Genomic DNA, 18,705 nt, shown 5'->3' on the forward strand with positions numbered 1-18,705 from the left:
AACCACAGGCGCTCGCCCTCCCGCAGCTCTGCAGCCAGAAGGCCAAAATCAGTATCACTGGGCCAAATATCAAGGTACTTCCCTCCAGAGACTCCAAAGGAGAAGGGCTCCTTGCCTCTTAGTGCGGTGGTGGCCAGCACCCCTCAGCCTGTGGCCGCCTCCCCCTGATCTCCAAGCCTGTCTCTGCTCCATCTTCACACTGCTGCCCACACACTTCTGTGTGTGTGTGTGCGTGTGTGAGAGATCTCCCTCTGCCTCCTTCTCATAAGGACACCTGTGGCTACATCTAGGGTTCCTCCCTGGAAAACTCAGGATAATCTCTCCATCTCATGACCCTTGACTTAATCATGTCTGGGAAGACCCTTTCCCTTCGAGTATATTTACATGGGATTTCAGGGATAAGGACCTGCTGTCTCTGGGGGCAGGGGCACTACTCGGCCGTTCGAACACAAGCTATTTCCAGCCTTTAGGCTAGTGTTGTCACACATTCTACTTCCACATGTCATAAAGCCCCAAAATACATGGTTATTAATTTTGCTGCAAGCAATCCACTAACTTTGAAGAGGTGAAAAATTAGGTGGCAAGTCTTCCAGGCACACGGCACAGCTACCATTCCCTGCTCTGCAGTCCTTGTGTGAGCCCAGACCCCTCTCTGATCTTACTTCCCTTCTACCGGAAACACTTCCTCTGCTATTTCTTAGAGTGGCTGCCTGCTGGATACAAACTGTTTCAGCTTTTGCGTGTGTGACAAAGTCTTTACTTCACCCCTGTTTTTGAGAGAGATGGGTACTGGCTATGCAGTCACACGGTGATTTCCCGCCACGACTTTACAAATGACGCCCTACTGACTGCAGGCGTGTATGGTTTCCAGCAAGAAATCTGCAGCCTCTCACCTTTGTTCAACGTAGCTCTTTTTACGGTCTTGTCTCCACGTAATACATTCCATCTTTTCTCTAGCTTCTCGAATACATAAAATAAAGTCACTGTTTTCATGGTTTTATACAAATTTTATCATCCATGCAATTTCTGAGTCATTTTCAACTGACTGCTACTAATTTTATTTTCCTGTTTACTTACACTCCTGAAAAGTTTTGACTGGACACCGGATCTCATAACTTTTACTTTTTTGGGCACTATGTACTTCTGAATTCCTATAAACACTCCTGAACTTTGCTCTGGGAAGCAATTATGTTCCATGAAAGAGTACGATCTTGGGTTTCACCTGTAAGCTTTATCAGGCAGGACCAGAATAACATCTTAGTTTGGGCTAAGTTAACCCCACCGTGAGGGCAAACCCTTCTGTATACTCCAGCCAAGGCCCAGGAAAGACACTGTCCACTGTGGCTAGTGTGAACAGGAGCTCTTCCTGGACCAGTGTGAGTTCCAGCAGGTGTTCCTCCTGGTCCTTCTGGGTGATCCTATCCCAGCCCTAAGCTGTGTCCTCACAAGCACCTGCACTTCCATAGGAGCTGAAGACTCAAGGATCCCACCCTCCACAGGCCTCAGGGACCATTCTGTGCAGCTCTCCTCTTCGGTGTTCTCCCCAGTTGGCTGTAGCTGGCAGCTCTGTCTGTCTCCTCAACCACGCAACCCACGGCTCTGCCTGGGTTTCCCCTCCCCGCATGACTCCTTCCAGACAGTAACAGGGGGAAGTCATATGGCTCCCACACTAGTTTTCCATTTTTCGAGGACTGCTGTTATGCTTTGCCTGATGTCTTGAAAACCACTGTCACATATATTTTGTCCATTATCAATTGTCTTAGGCAGGAAAGTAAATCTGTCTTTGGTATTTATCTTGGCCAGAGTAAATATCTTTCTTGATATTTAAACTTAAGTTGTTAACATAGTGTTAATAAATTTTCTGGTCACAAATACACATACCTAACTATCATCTTTTATAAAGTTAACTAACATTCCCGTCTATAAATATATCTTACTTTTTTAATTCCCCAACTGATAAGTCATTAAGATTATTTTTAATTTTTTAATGGGATGAACAGCACTGCACTGACATCATCACACATTTCCCCGAGGATAACGTCCTCAGGTGAGACTGCCACAAAGATGACAATCTAAAGCTTGATATTTTGCCAAAGTGCCTTTTAAGAAGGTTGTATCAACTCTGACAAAAATCCTTAGTATTTCTTAATGTTTGTCAATTTGACAGATGGAAGCTATTCTTGTTTTTGTTTTAGTCTCTTTCCCCTGATGACTAGTAAATGTGAATATTTTCCCACAGGAAACAAAAAATACATGTCAGCTGTCAGGTTCACTGGCCCACACATATTTCTTACTTCCTGAGCCACCTGGTCATGTTCTTTGCTTACTTTCCTATGGCTGATAGTCTTTTCCTTAATGATTTACAATTGCTCTTTATACAGCTCTTAAACCTTTGATATATATGCTGTCAATACCATCCCCAAGTTGAATTTACTTTCAAGTTTGCTGAAGGCAGATTTTGACATACTGAACTATACGCCAGTCAAAACAGTATTTTCCTTTACATTTTTAGTCTTCTTCCACCTGAGATCAATTATCTTTTTCTAATAACAATTTCATTTTTTTATATTTAAGTAATTAACCTGACATTTACGTCTGTTTGCAACATGAGGCACAGACATAAATCTCCATGAGTCATTTGGTTCAATAACCCATCGCTTCACTACTGGTACAAAATGTGATCTTACCATAAATTCACACACACGGATGCACACATACACTCTTCTAACTTTCTATCCCCTATCTTCTTTAATGTCTAACAACTAATTTAATATTGTGTACATCACCTCTCACCATATTGCTGATGTTTCAGATTTTCCTTGCAACATTCATGTATTTATTCTTGCAGGTGAACAAGTTAAAAAATACCCCTACTAGAACTCTGATCAAGGCTATTTAAATTTATGGATCAATCTAGAGAAAATTCAGATTTATGATAAAAAGTCTTCCATTTAGGAAGGAAAGTAGTCCTCTATACCTTTCAGGAAAGCCAACAGCAGTCCACAAATTTTCTGCATTTTTCTTGTCAGTTCCTTGAAATTTTATATGTTGGTGCCACTGTGAATTGGATCTTGAATCCTGGTATTTCCCGACTGACCTACGCTAATATATGGAAAGCTATGGATTTCTCTATGTTTATTTTTACTCAACCACTTTATCAAGGTGCACACACTTAGAAAAGGGTTCCCAGGTAGTCCCAAGAGGAGACTTTTTAAAATCAAATCCCCAGACTACACCTGAACAGAAAATGTAAGTGTGTTTGGGAAAGAGGGCGGTGAGGTATCTTCATTACTGTATTTTTGACAAATTTTCTGGATGATCTTGACGCCCATCCATATTTAGGAACTAGGTTAGATGACCAAATTGGGAGCTGAAGTACACTAGTAGTCATAATACCCATGAAGTTTTAGATGACTTTCCACATTAAAAACTCCAGAAGTTACCACTGAAATAACCCCACTGGAGACAAGGTTAGTATATCACAGAAGCCTCAGAAATGTACCAAAGATTTAGTTATATTCAAGGAGAGATCACAGGAAATACCAGGTATAAAGAACATTTCATAAATAGAAAACTATCAATTTAAGCTCTACACTCTGAAATTCCTGCAAAGTATGGAAAGTATATTAAAACTAAATTGTTCTTTGATCTGATGACACCAAAGACGACCCCTCTGGCTCCATAAAATACCCCATCAACATGTCCCTCTGTAGAACAAGAAGTATGACCATCAGCATTACTCCATAAAACAGAAGAAATAGACCATTGTGAAAACCATTAACAGCTACTATTTCGATTTAAGATGGCAAACTGAGCCACAAACCAGTCCTAAGATATCCCAACATACTTTACTAATATGAAAATCTAAGCCGACATTCCATCAATTCCACTGAGAATGATGAAAGAAACTGAGTAAGTACAGAGCAGGAAACATTCCAAGTGGAAGAGAGTACGTCTCCTGGATCTGTAAGCTGTCACAGTGAAATGTTCCTGGAGTCCTGGAGGCTGCAGGTCAGATGAGCAGAACTCTGCCGTGGCAGCGACTGCTTGTCAGGGACTGAGGTCACGTCTCATGAGAGCAGTGACACCTGAAAGCTCTGAACAAGACCCTTCACAAGCGTACAGAGCTGTCGCTCCCATGTGGCTACAAACACATATGCAGCATCACCCAATCTCACAAGAGCCCTAAAAATCAGGACTCACCGTTCACAACTGCAGCAACAGAGACTGGAAGAAGTTAAACTTATGCAAAATCAGCTGGCTTATAAGGAGTAGAAATGGATTCAAACCTTTTTTTCCCTACTTTTATCATAGTGTTGTTTTCTACAATAGCATGCTAACTTAGAATTTTTATTTTCAGCACATACTCTCATTTGTTATTTCATTTGCTTCCCGCATTTCTACAAATTAGAAAAAGAAATCATCCACCACATTTCCCAAACGATGGAACAAGTTCAGCTAAAATGAATTATTATATGTGATATATTGCATATATCTGTGATCTAATATTATTATTCTAACTATTGTATTATTAGAGAGAGCTCTTTCCAGCTTCCAAGCAGGACAATAACATGAATTACTTGTTCTAAGAGAAAGAAAAGCAAGGAGAGAAGTATTTCACCCACATCCAGCCAGGTAACAGAATTCAGAAACCTCAGGCACATCTGTTTCCTACTCAGGCCCTAGAAACAGGCCTGAAATATTTACCATCCACAGCCACTAGGAACAGTGGTCAGAAAGACAGACAACCGAAAGCAAAGAGAATGAAGAGACTTAGCAAAGATATAAAAGAAGGTGACACGAGTTCACCCCAAAATAAAGATGAAGCAGGGAGACCGGCCTACAGTCAACGGGTCCCCAAGCGCAGGTGAGCAGGCGCCGGCCACTGCTGGGCGCACCCAAACAGCAGCAGGGTGCCAATGAGAAGCAAACGCAAGAGATGTCACTGGACAGTCTCCTGTCATTCCGAGTACTGCCATAATGTAAAATATCAAACAGAAGATTGTTCAATGATCACGGTTATCAAGAGTGCTAATGAAACAGAAACACGCTGTTCAATTATAATCACGGTTACAACTGTCGTACATAAGTTACAAAAAGGACACATGACCCCTTAGAGTTATGGCCAGAAATAAAGAGAAAATGGGCCTTTAAATGTTTTAAGAGAACTGGGGAGACAAAGAATATTCTAGCCCATTAGGAACAAAAATACAGTCTTAATTTTTGCCAGAAAGTTCAAAGTGCAATTACCTGAGTGACTGGGCCACTATGTTTTCACATATTGTCAGACAATGGTTCACGCGGTCTTTCTTGGTGGCTGAGAGTTCTTTCTTTCTAAAAGAAAAAAAAAGGAAAAGTGAACATGTGTTGAATTACCCACTCCACCGCTTTCCATACATCATTCATTCATTCCACAGCACTTCTGGACCACCAGGAAGAAACAGCATACTCCGTGCTGCAGGGGGGGAGGGGGGGCGGGATCAGCTTGGGGAGGCACAGATGAGCTCAACCAAAGGCTCCCTAAACTACACGGCTCCACAGAAAAGTCGGGTGATGTCACCGATGCACCTACTTTTCCCACTTTAGAGGAGAAACTGCAGTGCAAACAGTGACTCGCCCAAGATCACACTGATGGACGAGGGGCCATGTGATTCAATGAAATACAGCATCATACCTACTCTTCATACCTAGCTGCCTCTACTGCTTGAAATCACACTGTAACTGATGGCAGACCTCATGCTCTCTGTGGAGAGACCAACAGCTTTTACACCCCCAGACAGCTTGGAAGAAGCCCCCTGTGAGGACTTCCAGGGCAACACAGGGAGACAAACAGCCCACTCAAGATCGGAGTAAAGGTGCTTGCTTCCCACCCAAACCTGCAGCTTCAGACGCCTTCCAGGTACGCACCTTCAGAACAAGCGGTAGACGGGTGATCCAAAAAGGAAGCCAAAAATTAAACCAGGCTAAAGAACTACATTCAGAGAATCTGAGTGTGGTTACCAGGACATCATACTAACCAGAAACAACTAAACCAGAAGACTACTAGTTTTTGAGGGAATTGTATTACCAAAGGGACAGAGGTCTAACCTGCAAACACTTGTGACTATTTAGTCCCCAGTGCAACCCTCGGGCTCCAAAAAGTGCATCTGAAGGAACAAGCTATTACAAACTGTACAAATCCAATGAAGGCAATGCCTCCAAAAGACTTCAGACACGGCTGGAGAAGAAAAGGGTCAAGGACGAACCTCCAAAGGGGGAAGCCAGGAGCCAAAAAGAACAGACAGGGGTTTCAAAAAGAAAAGAATCAGGGCCTGAGCGAGAAGCCTCCTTCATGGCAAGTAGAGAGGGAGCTTCCCAATAACTGGCCAATTAGAGTCTGTCATTATAGGGACTGGTGAGTGCATCTTTCTCACTGGTCTCTTTCCTAAACGGGACTTTTACTGGTAAGTTAATACTGCAGTCTGCCTGCTACTCACCCACCCAAATACCAATCTTTCCTTCTTGGACACATGCCCCCCAGTTAGAAGTTCCATCGCTTAGCCTCCCTGCAGGTAGGGAGAGACACACGCCTTCATTCCCACAGATGAAATGGGAATGAAGTGATATATGAAGTATCTGCCTCACCGGTATCTGCCCTGGGTACCTCCCCTTCTAGTCCCTCCAACCAGAACAAACATGCCCAACACCCCGTTGTTGACTGTACAGATAAAGACAAGAAGACTGCAGAACCAACAGGATGGGAGGAGCCTGAGACCCTAAGTGACCACAAGAAGCAGAGCGTTCTCACCTCCCATCCTCAGGAGCCACCCACTTCAAAAGCACTGCAATGGAAACAACCCAAATATCCTTCACTTGGTGGATGGGCGGGCAAACACCCACAACCAGACAACAGAATGCTGCCTGGCAGTAAAAAGGAGCACACCACTAATACACACAACGGGATCTCAACGTACCAGATTCAAGACTACATGGAGGTAGAGTCCATCTATATGTTCCGGAAGAGACAAAACTACAGGAACAGAAAGTGATCAGTAATTTCCAGGCGCTGGGAGAGGAGTGGCCGAAAAGAGGCAGGGGAAGCTTGAGGGGGTGATGAAACTGAGCTAAACCCCAAATGTGTAGTAGTTACACAGCGTTATGCACTTGGCAAAGCTCACAGAACTGTACACAAACAGGGCACACTGTGCTCTTTGTAAATTATACCTGGATTGAGAGAAGAAAGAAGAAAGTGCTATGAGAATTAAAATGTTCTCTTCTTTAAACCACTAGATTAAATTCTCCATTACAAAAGCTTAGAATTCACCCAGTGTAAGACCGCCATCAAGAAAATTGAAGAACATTGACCATTTTAAGCATTTAGGAAACAAACTAAGTCACCTATCCATTACCTTTTGATTTCCAAAGTGAAAATCTGCCCAAGGCCTGAAATGAACTGAATTCACATACCAGGGTACCAGAAAAGAGTAAAAAAGTTACCAGCTTCACACTAATTACACACATGCCTGTCGGAGAACCAGCCAGGCCAATGGAACATTTACCTTTTCAGAGTGACAGATATGAGTCTTAACAAGAACTTTGGGGATGCCCGGGTGGCTCAGTCGTTAAGCGTCTCCCTTTGGCTCAAGTCATGATCCCAGGGTCCTGGGACGGAGCCCTGCATGGGCGGGGGAATGCTCAACAGGGAGTCTGCTTCTTCCTCTCCCACTCCCCCTGCTTGTGTTCCCTCTCTACCTGTTTCTCTCTATCAAATAAATAAAGAAAATCTTTAAAACAAAAAAAAAACAAGAACTTTGTCTCCCTCTTCATATATAGGATAAACCAAAAGAATCCAGCGAGCAACAAACAGCACAGCTGTCAAGGCCTGAGCCTGATTTCATAAGACCTACCTGTGCTGTCGCCCCACGTTCATGAAGCGAGCAAAAAGTCAACGACAGAATATGGATCTCACCCAAGAAAATAAAAATACATTCTTCCGTTGTCTATCTCCTTCCGCTCCTCCTCATTGAGCTCCTTGTGGGGAAAGCCTGTCCTATTCCCCGGGCTCCCTCGCCAGGCCCCGCCAGCCGGCCTCCAGGCCACTCTGGCAACAACTGCTCCAGGACGACAGACTCAGAGCAGGGCCACAGCACGTCTCTGTTACTAGCGCTCAGCACAACACCTACACTTCACAGATGTTCATAAAACGCTGATAAGGAAAGGGATAAATCCACATTTTCTGCAGAAGAATAAATGAAATACACATTAAAACTGACTCAAAAGTTCTTGAGTCAATCTTACAGATAGGATTCAGAAGATAAATGATAATTACTTTGAACCTGAGTTTCTAGAACCAAGAGATGGGGAAAAAAAAAAAAGTAGAAACAGCAAAGCTACTGAAAAAAAAAACAACAAAACAGCAGCAGTGGAGCGATCCCCAGGTACTTGAGCTCAAACACCGTGGAAATTGGAGCCGGAGCCCGTGCGACCCGCCTGCCACACGCCAGACCGTCACAGGTCTCCTAACAGCACCTTTGGTGATCCTTATTATGAAAGAGAGGACAGTACACTTTCTATCACGGTCAGCTAAGGAGAAAGCACACATATTTCAAGTTTCTCTTCTTACTTGATTCACAATCACTTCATAGCACTGATGAAATTTGATATTTCCACACAAAAACTGATAGCCCAAGAACCACAAAATTCTGCAGGTAGGACAAAGTTTTCCAAGGTTGCTAAACTGGCCATTGCAATTCAAACAATAATTGGTAAGTACTTGTTTTGTGTGAGAAGCATAAACACAAACCATCTGATTGCTACCAAATACATTAATTTTGCTCCATTTTTCTCAAATCCATTGTTACTGCCAACATGGCTAAATGTGTGAAACTGATATATTATCATTAAAGAACTGCACAATTTTACTACATCAGAGTCAAACTCTAAGAAACGCCTGCTTAAAAAGGCAGACAAGTATAACCAACCCCTGTAAAAAACACCCCCCTTTCATCACACTGAAGAATACCCACATTTTTAAAGTGTGGGATCGGACTTTACCCTCAGACACCCCCAACGAAGAGACATCAACCAAAACTATCGGAAAAGGGGAAAAACAATCCACCCAGTATTACCCACTGAAAGCAACAAGCGCGCCCCCGCAACGTACACAGCACAAGCCACTGCCAGGTGGTGCCTGCTTCCAAACCGGGTCTAACCAGGCCCATGAGAACACGGCCTCAGGATACTTGCCAGACGTCCACACTCCCCAGCCTTCAGTGAACTCTGGGCACTCAGAACAACTCAGTTGTTTAGGTCGTGCATCTTCGAACTCAGTTCTTGTACAGTCTATGGTCCCTGCTTGAAATACCTCCTTCCTATTTTATTTTGTCCAAGAAGCAAACTTGGAAATTTAAGAAAACCATAACCACTTCATTCCCCCATGGAATTTAACTCCGACTGATGAACTGATAGGTCAAACTGGCTTGTTCTATGTGAAAATTAAGCATGGAAATTAAGATAAAAAGGGAACCGCCTTGTTCTGAGCATAAACTGGATGAACTGGGTAAGCAGTCCTGCCTCTTCCAACTTTGGTAAACGCAATCATGCTAACTTCACCTTCAAAATGCAAACTTCAGTCGGCCCCTCTTTTGTAGTGACGCAACATGCACAGAAACACACATTTGCAAGGAGGTGCATAAAAAAGGCCAGACCTCTACAGCACGCTAGGACCACGTTAAAACAATTACTGAAGAATGAATTCTAAGAATGGGAATTCAACCGTCGTCTAAATTCTTATGGCTAATATCGTGTTATTTTGAGACTCGGCTTGAAAAATGTGGTTCCAGGCTGAGGGCTGGCAGGGGAAAGGCCTGGACTTCACAGGCTCTTGAAAAACGCTGCTCGTCTTGCATTTTTCCGGCTCTGCACACTCACCTTCCCGCCGCACCTGCACAGCCCAGCCAGCGAGCAGGACTGAGGCCTCCCCACTTGTTGCCTCCTGCCGCGGCCACTTCGCTTCCACCAAGTACGGTACTAATGTCAGTGCTCCTGAAACATTACAGCTCCTTCAGACAGATTTTAGGAAGGAAGGGGACACCAAAACTCATTGTGGAATTATGTGTCACCTAATTTAAAAATAAAAGTGCTGTTTGATTAGGGGAACCAAGGACTGAGACTTCCCCAATCTACAGTCTGTGTCATAGAAAAGCACCATTAAAATAAAGCCTTTCTTGGAGCGCCTGGGCAGCTCAGTCAGTTAAGTGTCGGGACTCTTGATTTTGGCTCGGGTCATGATCTCAGGATAGTGAGACCAAGCCCAGTCATTTGGCTCTGTGCTCAGCATGGAGTCTGACTGTCCCTCTCCCTCCCCACCACTTGCTCTCTCTCTCTCTAAAATAAATAAAATTAAATTAAAAAAAAAAAATAAAGCCTTTCTTACTGGTGATCTAACTAAACACAGTAACGACTACCTAAAAAAAGGTGAATTTCAAAACACCAATCTGTTAAGCTAAATGAAGAAAGTCTTTTCTTCATTTGTGTGTATGTGTTTACTTCTATACAATTTTATCAGCTGTGTAAGTTTATGGATCCACCACAGACATAGAACATTTCCATCACCACAAGGGCCCCTCCTAGAGCCACAGCCACCCCCCCCACACTCTCCCTAACAGTGGAGACCTCTTATCTACTCTGTTCCTAAAACCCTGTCATTTCAAAAAATGTTACATAAATAGAATTATAGAGTCTGTAGCCTTTCAGGACTGGCTGTTTTCACTGGCATGATTTCCTTTGGAGTCACCTAAGCTGTAGCAGGTTATCTGGAGCGGAGCAGCTGGACCATTCACCTGTCGAAGGACGTCGAAGCTGATTCCACATTCTGGCTATTATGAGTAAAGCTGCCATATAAACACCTGTGTGCTAGGTCTTCCATGAACAGAATTTTTCATTTCCCTGGGATAAATGCTCAGGAGTACAACTGCCAGGTCAAATAGTAATTGTACATTCTGTTCTATAAGAAACTGCCAAACTGTCTTCCAGAGTAGCCGTACCATTTTGTATGCCCACCAGCAATGATTAAGTGACCCACCCAGTTTCGTCCTTGCTAGCATTTGGTGCTGTCGAAGTGATCTTTTAGAAACATAAATTAGATCATTTATTTTACCACACAAGTATGCATCTGGGCAGAGTAAAGTCCAAAGTCCTTATTACATTGGTGCACAAAGCCCCACTTGGTTGACCCTCATCTCTAATCTCCCACCTCTCTAACCTCGTCTCCTATTCCTGCCCTTCATTTTGCTTCAGCCACTGGCCTCCTTACTATTCCCCAAATGTGAATGCACACTCGGTTTTCTGTTCTCTCCCTAGATCTCTTCTTCCAGATATCCAAACAGCTTGCTCCTTCCACTCTGCTCCAGCAGAACCTTCTCAGTGCACTTATGCTCTAAATATAATTGCACACCCCTCTCCCCCTCATTCTGTTTTGTTCTCTCCATAATATTCATCACCATTCGTCTTGCTCACTGCTGTAACCCCAGGACCCAGAACACAGCCTGGCACAAAACCAGCACTTGGTTGAAAGGGTCCCTTCCAGGTCAAGTCCAGTCCCCACTTAAGTCCCCATTCCCACTGGGAGCTCTTTAAGCCCAGTGTGGCTCATGTGTCAGGGTTACAACCTGCTTTGGAGCTACACAAACGCTCGATGGCCCTGGGACAGAGAAGTGACATTGCCTCAGCTATACCTGGACATACACAAGCAGCCCGTGTCTTCCCTCCCACACGTTGACAGCATTGTTAACAACGGAGCCTGGCCATCTACAATGGGGCTTTTCAAGCTTTAGCATGCACACAGACTGCTCACAGAACTAGTCAAAATGCAGACTCTGATTCGGTACGTCTCAGGTGGGGGAAGAGCCTGTACTCCGTATAAGCTCACGAGTGACAGCAAACTGCCGGCCCTGAGACCACACTTTGAGCAGCAAGGATCTACGGCAGATCACGTCTCTAACACATATTCCAGCACCCGAGCTGATTCAATTCAGCACAACATTAACCAGTGTCTCACACGGTGTTTTATTTTTCCTTCTTGTCTGAATAAGACTAAATGTCTTGAGGGTGGACGGCTCCAAGGTAGTTCATCAGATGGCTGGCTCACTTTCAGGCACCAGAGGTAACCGTGGGGGCTCTCCGGTGGAGAGAATACACCAGCAGTCATCTGAAAGCCAGGACAGTGTGAAACCTCTGCCGTCACAGCTCCAAGTGCTTTTAAAAAAAAAAGTTCTTGTCCACGTATGAACTGTCACTGAGTCACACACTCTGTAAAATGGTTCCTCTTATGTTATGTGAATTTCACCCCCAAATAAATAAACAAATAAATTCTACACTATTATACAGCAGTTGGGAAGAATTATATGTACTGCTATGGAACAGTGTCTATGATACGCTGCTCTTTGAGAAATAAAGTCATGCAAACAAAAACAGAGACACATTTAAATGCTTGAATGTGCATTAAAAAATCAGGGAAGACAAAAGAAGTTTAATAATTGTTATTTTTAGCTAATAAGACTAGGACAGACTGGGATGAGGGCTTTATTTTTCATCTTCTGTGCTGTTTGAAAACATCTGACGATAATATGTGTACCTTTTATAATTTTTTAAACTAGTTAATAAAAAGTAACCAGAAAAGAAATGCTTCACGAAAGTGGTCTGATCATAATTAATCTAGGGATGGGCAAGCTACAGCCTGCCTGTTTGGGGCTGGTTTGCAAGCTAAAAAATGTTTTCACATCCTTAAATGGTTGATAATAATAATAATAATAATAGTTTGTGACATATGAAAATTACATGAAATTCAAATTCAATGTCATCAATAAAATGTTACTGGAACGCAGCCCTACTCACTCATTCACATACTGCCTCTGACTGCTTTTATTCCACCACGGCAGAGGGGAGTAGTTGTGACATAGACACTGTGCCCACGAAGCCTAAAAATGGCCCACTTTCTGACCCTTTACATAAAAACTTTGCAATGTCCATAAATCAGAAGACTTAATATTGTTAAGGTGCCAATACTCCCCAAACTGATCCACAGATTGAATGCCATCCCTATCAGAATCCTAGCTGGCTTCTTTGTAGAATCTGACAATCTGATCTTACAACCATATAGAAACACATGGGGCCCAGGAGAGCCAAAACTATCTTAACAAAGAACAAAGTTGGAGGACTCAAATTTCATGATTTGAAATTGTGATAACAAAAAAAAAAACAAAAAAAAACTATAGTAATCAAGACTGTATAGTACTGGTACAGGATAGACATTTAAACCAATTGAAAGTCCAGAGGCATCTGGGTGGCTCAGTTGGTGAAGCATCTGACTTTGGCATAGGTCATGATCCCAGGGTCCTGGAATCCAGCCCTGCATCGGCCTCCCTGCTCATCTGGGAGTCTGCTTCTCCCTCTGCCTCTGCTGCTCCCCTGCTTGTGCTCTCTTGCTCGCTCACTCTCTCTCTCAAATAGATAAATAAAATCTTAAAAAGAAAAAAAAAAAGAATTGAAAGTCCAGAAATAAATCCATACATTCATGGGCTATTAATTTTTAACAAGGGTGCCAATACAATTCAACGGGGAAAGAAGAGTCTTTTCAATAAATGGTACTGGGACAACTGGACATCCATATGCAAAAGAATGAAGAAGGACCCTTACCTTACACCATATATAAAAATTAACTCAAAATGGATCGGATATAAATGTAAAACTCTAAAATACTTAGACAAAAACACAGGAATAATACATCTCTGTGACCGCGAATCAGGCAACAGTTTCATAGATAATGACACCTAAAGCACAGCAACCAGAGACGAAATAGAAAACTGGACTTCATCAAAATCAAAAACATTTGTGCTTTCAAAGGACACTACCAAGAAAATGAAGAGACAATCCACAGAAAGGAAGAATGTTCTAAAAATCATGTATCTGATAAGGGTCTAGTGTCCAGAATACCTAAAGAATGGTTTCAATTCCACAATAACTCAACTTCAAAAAACTGGAAAGAATGAGGACAAGGGCTTACAAACTAAGTGCAAGAAAGACTGGGCCGTCCGCTGGCTCAGTCAGTAGAGCAAGCGATCTTGATCTCGGGGTCCCAAGTCTAAACCGCACGTTGGGTATAGGGAAGGGGAGGAAGGGGGGAAGGGGGGAAGGGAAGGAGAAGAAAGGAAGTTAGAAAGGAAGGGGCCAGGTCCCTCATCTCCGTGTTCAGCCTCCTCACACAGACTCACTTGGCCTTACAGTGAACTCTCACCTCTTTGAGCTACTGCAGCAGGGATTCCCGTTATTTGCAGCTGAATATATCCTGGAACATCAACCTCAGCTAAATCACCTCACACTTAGCAGAGAGGCTAAGTCCTGTTGGTTCTACCTTGAAAATCCCGTCACTTTTCACCTTGCCGCTCACTGACAGCATCACGACAGAAGCAACTGGCATCTCTCACAGGACCACTTTACTAGCTTCCTAACTGGTTTCCTGCTTCGGCCCATGCTCCCCTTCACTCTGGTCTCAACCAGTATTCACTTAAAATGGAACTCAAATCCCGCCACTCCTCCCACCAAACCCTGCAATGACCTCCCCTCTCACCTAGAATAAATGCCCATGTCTTTAATCCACCTACAAGGGAGGGCCGACTCAGCCAGCGTGGCACTCCCGCTCCCTCTTACCTCACCCCCTACTAAGAGTCTCCCTCTCACTAATTCAACCAACCAACCAAACCGACCTCCTCGGTTCAAACAGGGGGGGCCTCTGGACCTGTTCCCCTCCCTGGAATGCCTCTCCTCCATACACCTTCCCGGCTCTATCTTTGACTCTCTTCAGGTGTTTACTCGAAAGTCACAATCTCAATGGCCCTTCCCTGGACACGCTATCTAAAATGTCAACACCTTATCAGCCCTGACATTTCCTAGTTCCTTTCCCTGCTTTGCTGTTCCTCCTTCATTTATCACTCTTTAACATACTCTATATTTTACTTATCCATCTTATTGTCTACGTCCCTCACTGAAATGAAAACCTCACAAGGGCAGAACTTTATCTGTTGACAGCTACAGCCCTGCAACTCCCACCACAGAGGCATACATCAGATGTTCAGTAAATACGTATAGATGAATGAATAATTAAAGTCAGGGGGAAACCAGGTGGGAATCTGAAGGACAATAAGAAAGTACCAAATGCAAATGTCAATCGCCTCATAATTATAGTTAGGTCCGTCCCCCTCTCTGGCACGCCCCCTCCTCCGCATGCCAGCCCTGCTGAGACTGTAGCGGGTCCTGCCCAGCACCCCTGCACCCTACAGGCTGAGCAGCAAGCAGGCACTCAGATACTTCAACTAAAGCCCACGCATGGCCGTGACACCACAGCTCCACGCAACAGAGGAGAACCATAAAAATAGAACAGACACTTTCTAAATTGTTTTTGGACAATCCTACTTTAGCGAATGGATTTTTCAGCTGAAGCACCTGAACAGAAATACCAAGATCCAAACTCGTAAGCAGAGTTTGTTACTCCAAATTAATGAATACCTGCTTTCTCAACAGCAAAGTGCCTACAAATACGACATGTATGCATTTTATTTAAAATAACTACAATTAGGGGCGCCTGGGTGGCTCAGTCGTTAAGCGTCTGCCTTTGGCTCAGGGCGTGATCCTGGCGTTCTGGGATCGAGCCCCACGTCAGGGTCCTCTGCTGGGAGCCTGCTTCTTCCTCTCCCACTCCCCCTGCTTGTGTTCCCTCTCTCGCTGTCTCTCTCTCTATCGAATGAATAAATAAAATCTTTAAAGATAAATTAATTAAATAAAATAACTACAATTAGGCCAATGTAGTTGATTTCAGAGCATGCTAAGAAACTTTAGAAGTTAGTATTCTGAAATACTTCTTTTAAATAATTTAAAATCTATCTTCATATATGCATGGTTTAGATCTGTAAGGATACACAAGGAAGAAGTATAATAAAGCTTGCCTCTGGGAACAGAGTTAGGTACTCAGGAGAAAGGAGTGGGAGAAAGACATTTTAATTATTATCTTTCAGTAATTTTAGAATTTGCATCATGTGAGTGTGCTACTTACATGAAAATAATAGATTACACTTTTAAAATAAGTCAATCACACAATACCTTAAAATAAAGTAATAAAACAGCATCTATCTACTTTTGTCAAGGCAGCTGTAGAAAGAAACCTCTTTATACCCATATTTTGAAGATAAGCAAATTCAGGTTTGGTCAAATCAGCATAAGAAATAGATGGCAGATTTTTAGACTGAGTGTTCGAACAAGCCCACAGACAGTGACAGCACTAAGGTCTCCCTTCCCATCCGAGCCCTGCTTAGCACTTCCTGTTACACAAGATCCAGGCAGCTGTGAACCTGCATGACATCTACCTCCTGGAGAGGCACTACAAGAAAAGTCTTCCACAAATTATGGTTATAAATTACTTGCTGTAGAAATAAGTCAAATTGTTTTTTAAAAATGTTTTTCTCTAAGCATCCAAGCAGGTTTTTCACCTCTTAGAAGAAAAACTGATTTACTTCTAAATTTTATCCTAACAGATGAGTCAACATTACTCCCGGAATCCTCATTTTCTAATTAAAACTCTCAGGACACAGCAAGGATCACGTCAGAAACATAACAAGCGAGAAAACATTACTAAAAATGAGAGGGAGCTTCTTAAAGGGGCTGCCCCTTGAACACTGTCCTCATTAAACGCCACCTTGTACGCATCCAGATGGAAAATGCAATGCCCCAAGGGGAGAGAAGGGCCTCACGCAGACCCGGGGGGGGGGGGGGGGGGGGGGGGGGTTGCTTGGGCTCTGCTGGAAGGTATGGTCTCCAGGCACAAGCAACAGAGACCCCTAGCTTTCAAACAGTAGCAGGACGTGTCCAAAGAAGGAAACAGGAGCCGCCCATGGGGACCGCAGGCAAGCTGGACCACAGTGCTAGTGTAAGGCACATCCTTCATCCCGCAGCAATTAACCTCTCCCTCGGCAACGCGTTGTTTTTATGTCCAACTGAGAACAGGCAAGAAACTTAAGTCGACTCCTCCTACTATTCAAGTCGATTTTATTATTTCTCACTTCTTAATAATGACCTTCTAAGCAGCTCCCCACTTACTTGGCAACCACAACTCAAGGGTCTGCAGACCAACTTGAACTTAGACAAGCGGGTCTCTTCTGATGCTACCAGTGCGACTCGCGACCTAGCCGACATGCCTCGAGAATGTGAGAAGCAGCTTCAAGGCACAGACTGTGTAAAGAGCCCCCAGGAACATTATTCCCGCTGGGCTTGGACCGCACTCCCGCGCCCTTCCCACCCCCGGCGGCCTAAAGGCATGATGTCATCACTCTCCCCCCATCGCTCCGTCCCCCATGCCCTGCTCTTCGCGAAGTGTCCTGTGCCCCAGCGCTCCCCCCTCTCAGGGACGACGAGAGGGAAGGGAAGTGGCGGTCTCGGCTCTTCCAAGTTCTGTTCACAGCACAGCCCGTTTCTGGCAAAATTACAGAGCAGCAAAGTTCCTCCCCTAACTTCGCACGCCGGGAAAGGCGGACTGGGGCTGTGCCCGCCTCGGTGCCCTCAGGGGAGGCCGGCGACGCCGTGCCGGCCTGCGGAGCGGCGCAGGCCCCCGCCGGGGGACCCGGGCAGGGCCACGGGACGGGGTCTCGCCGCAGGAAGGGCGACGGTGCGCGACCGGAGTTCGGGGGGCCCCGGGACCGGGGTCTGCGGGGGCGCCGCCGCCCCCGGCCGTCGCTGGGCCGGGGGCTGCAGCGGACCCGTACTCACGGTCGGTGCAGAGGCTCCTCGGCCGCGGCCGGGCCGGGGGGCGGCGGGGGCGGCGGGGGCGGCGGCGGCTGCGGCTGAGGCGGCGGCGGCTGCGCCTGCGGCGGCGGCTGAGGAGGCTGAGGCGGCAGCGGCGGAGGCTGCTGCTGCTGCTGCTGTTGCTGCTGGAAGGACTTGAGGGATTCGAAGGCCTTCATCAGCTTTTCCAGGGTCGCCATGGCGGCCTCCCGCCCCGGGGGGACAGCCCTCCGAGCCCTCGAGCCGACCTGCGGCACCGCTCAGCAGCGCGGCAATGAATGGGGCTCGAGGCCGCGGACAGGAGCGGAACCGAGGCACCCAGCCATCTTGGACCGGTCCCGGCAACCCCCGCGGCCGTGCGTCCCTTGACGCTGCGCCGGCGGGGCGGGGCCAGGGCAGGCAGGCGGGATTGACAGCAGGTGGCGGCGACTTCTGCCAATGGCCGGCCGAGGCGCCGGCCCGCCCCTCGCACCGGCCGGCTGGCCTCCCGGGGACGCCGTGCGGCTGAGATCACGGCACCGTTCTCGGGTGGGGGCGAGCCGAGGGCGGGGGTGGGGCAAGCGGCGGTAAAGAGGGCGGGGCAAGGGGCGGGACGCGGCAGGGAAGCACGAGCGGAGAGATGGGCGGGGCGCAGGACGGGGGCGGGGCGGAGGGTGCGAGGCGGGGCAGGGGGAGAGGTGGGGAATCACCTGCGGCGGAGGGGCTGGTCAGAGGACGGGGGCGGGGCAGAGGGCACGGCGGGAGGGGCTGGGCGCGGAGGGGCAGAGGACCGGATAGAGGGTGGGGGCGGGACAAGGGGTGGGGACAGAGGTGGTGGGGAGCGGCGGGGAAGCACCTGTTCGGGGAGGGGCGGCGCGGGGCAGAGGGCGGGGGCAGGGCGCGTCAGGGAAGGTCCCCCTA

The 18,705-nt window shown here is 45.9% G+C and overlaps 1 protein-coding gene across 2 annotated transcripts in view; it reads right to left on the bottom strand.

Moving 5' to 3' along the window:
• Positions 1-18,005, bottom strand: part of HTT (huntingtin) — a 135,191-nt gene extending 117,186 nt beyond the window's left edge. The window contains exons 1-2 of one of the 2 annotated variants that reach the window (XM_040625063.1): positions 17,791-18,005; positions 5,251-5,334 (exon numbers count right to left, since the gene is read on the bottom strand). In XM_040625063.1, the coding sequence (XP_040480997.1) occupies positions 5,251-5,334; positions 17,791-18,005 (299 nt within the window). Of the gene's footprint in view, positions 1-5,250; positions 7,633-17,790 lie in introns of those variants that run through there. The other variant, XM_040625064.1, reaches the window with a different exon arrangement.
• Between the last annotated feature and the right edge of the window lie 700 nt (positions 18,006-18,705).

This window comes from Ursus maritimus, unplaced genomic scaffold, assembly GCF_017311325.1.
Source record: "Ursus maritimus isolate PB19 unplaced genomic scaffold, ASM1731132v1 scaffold_8, whole genome shotgun sequence".
Taxonomy (NCBI): Eukaryota; Metazoa; Chordata; class Mammalia; order Carnivora; family Ursidae; genus Ursus; species Ursus maritimus.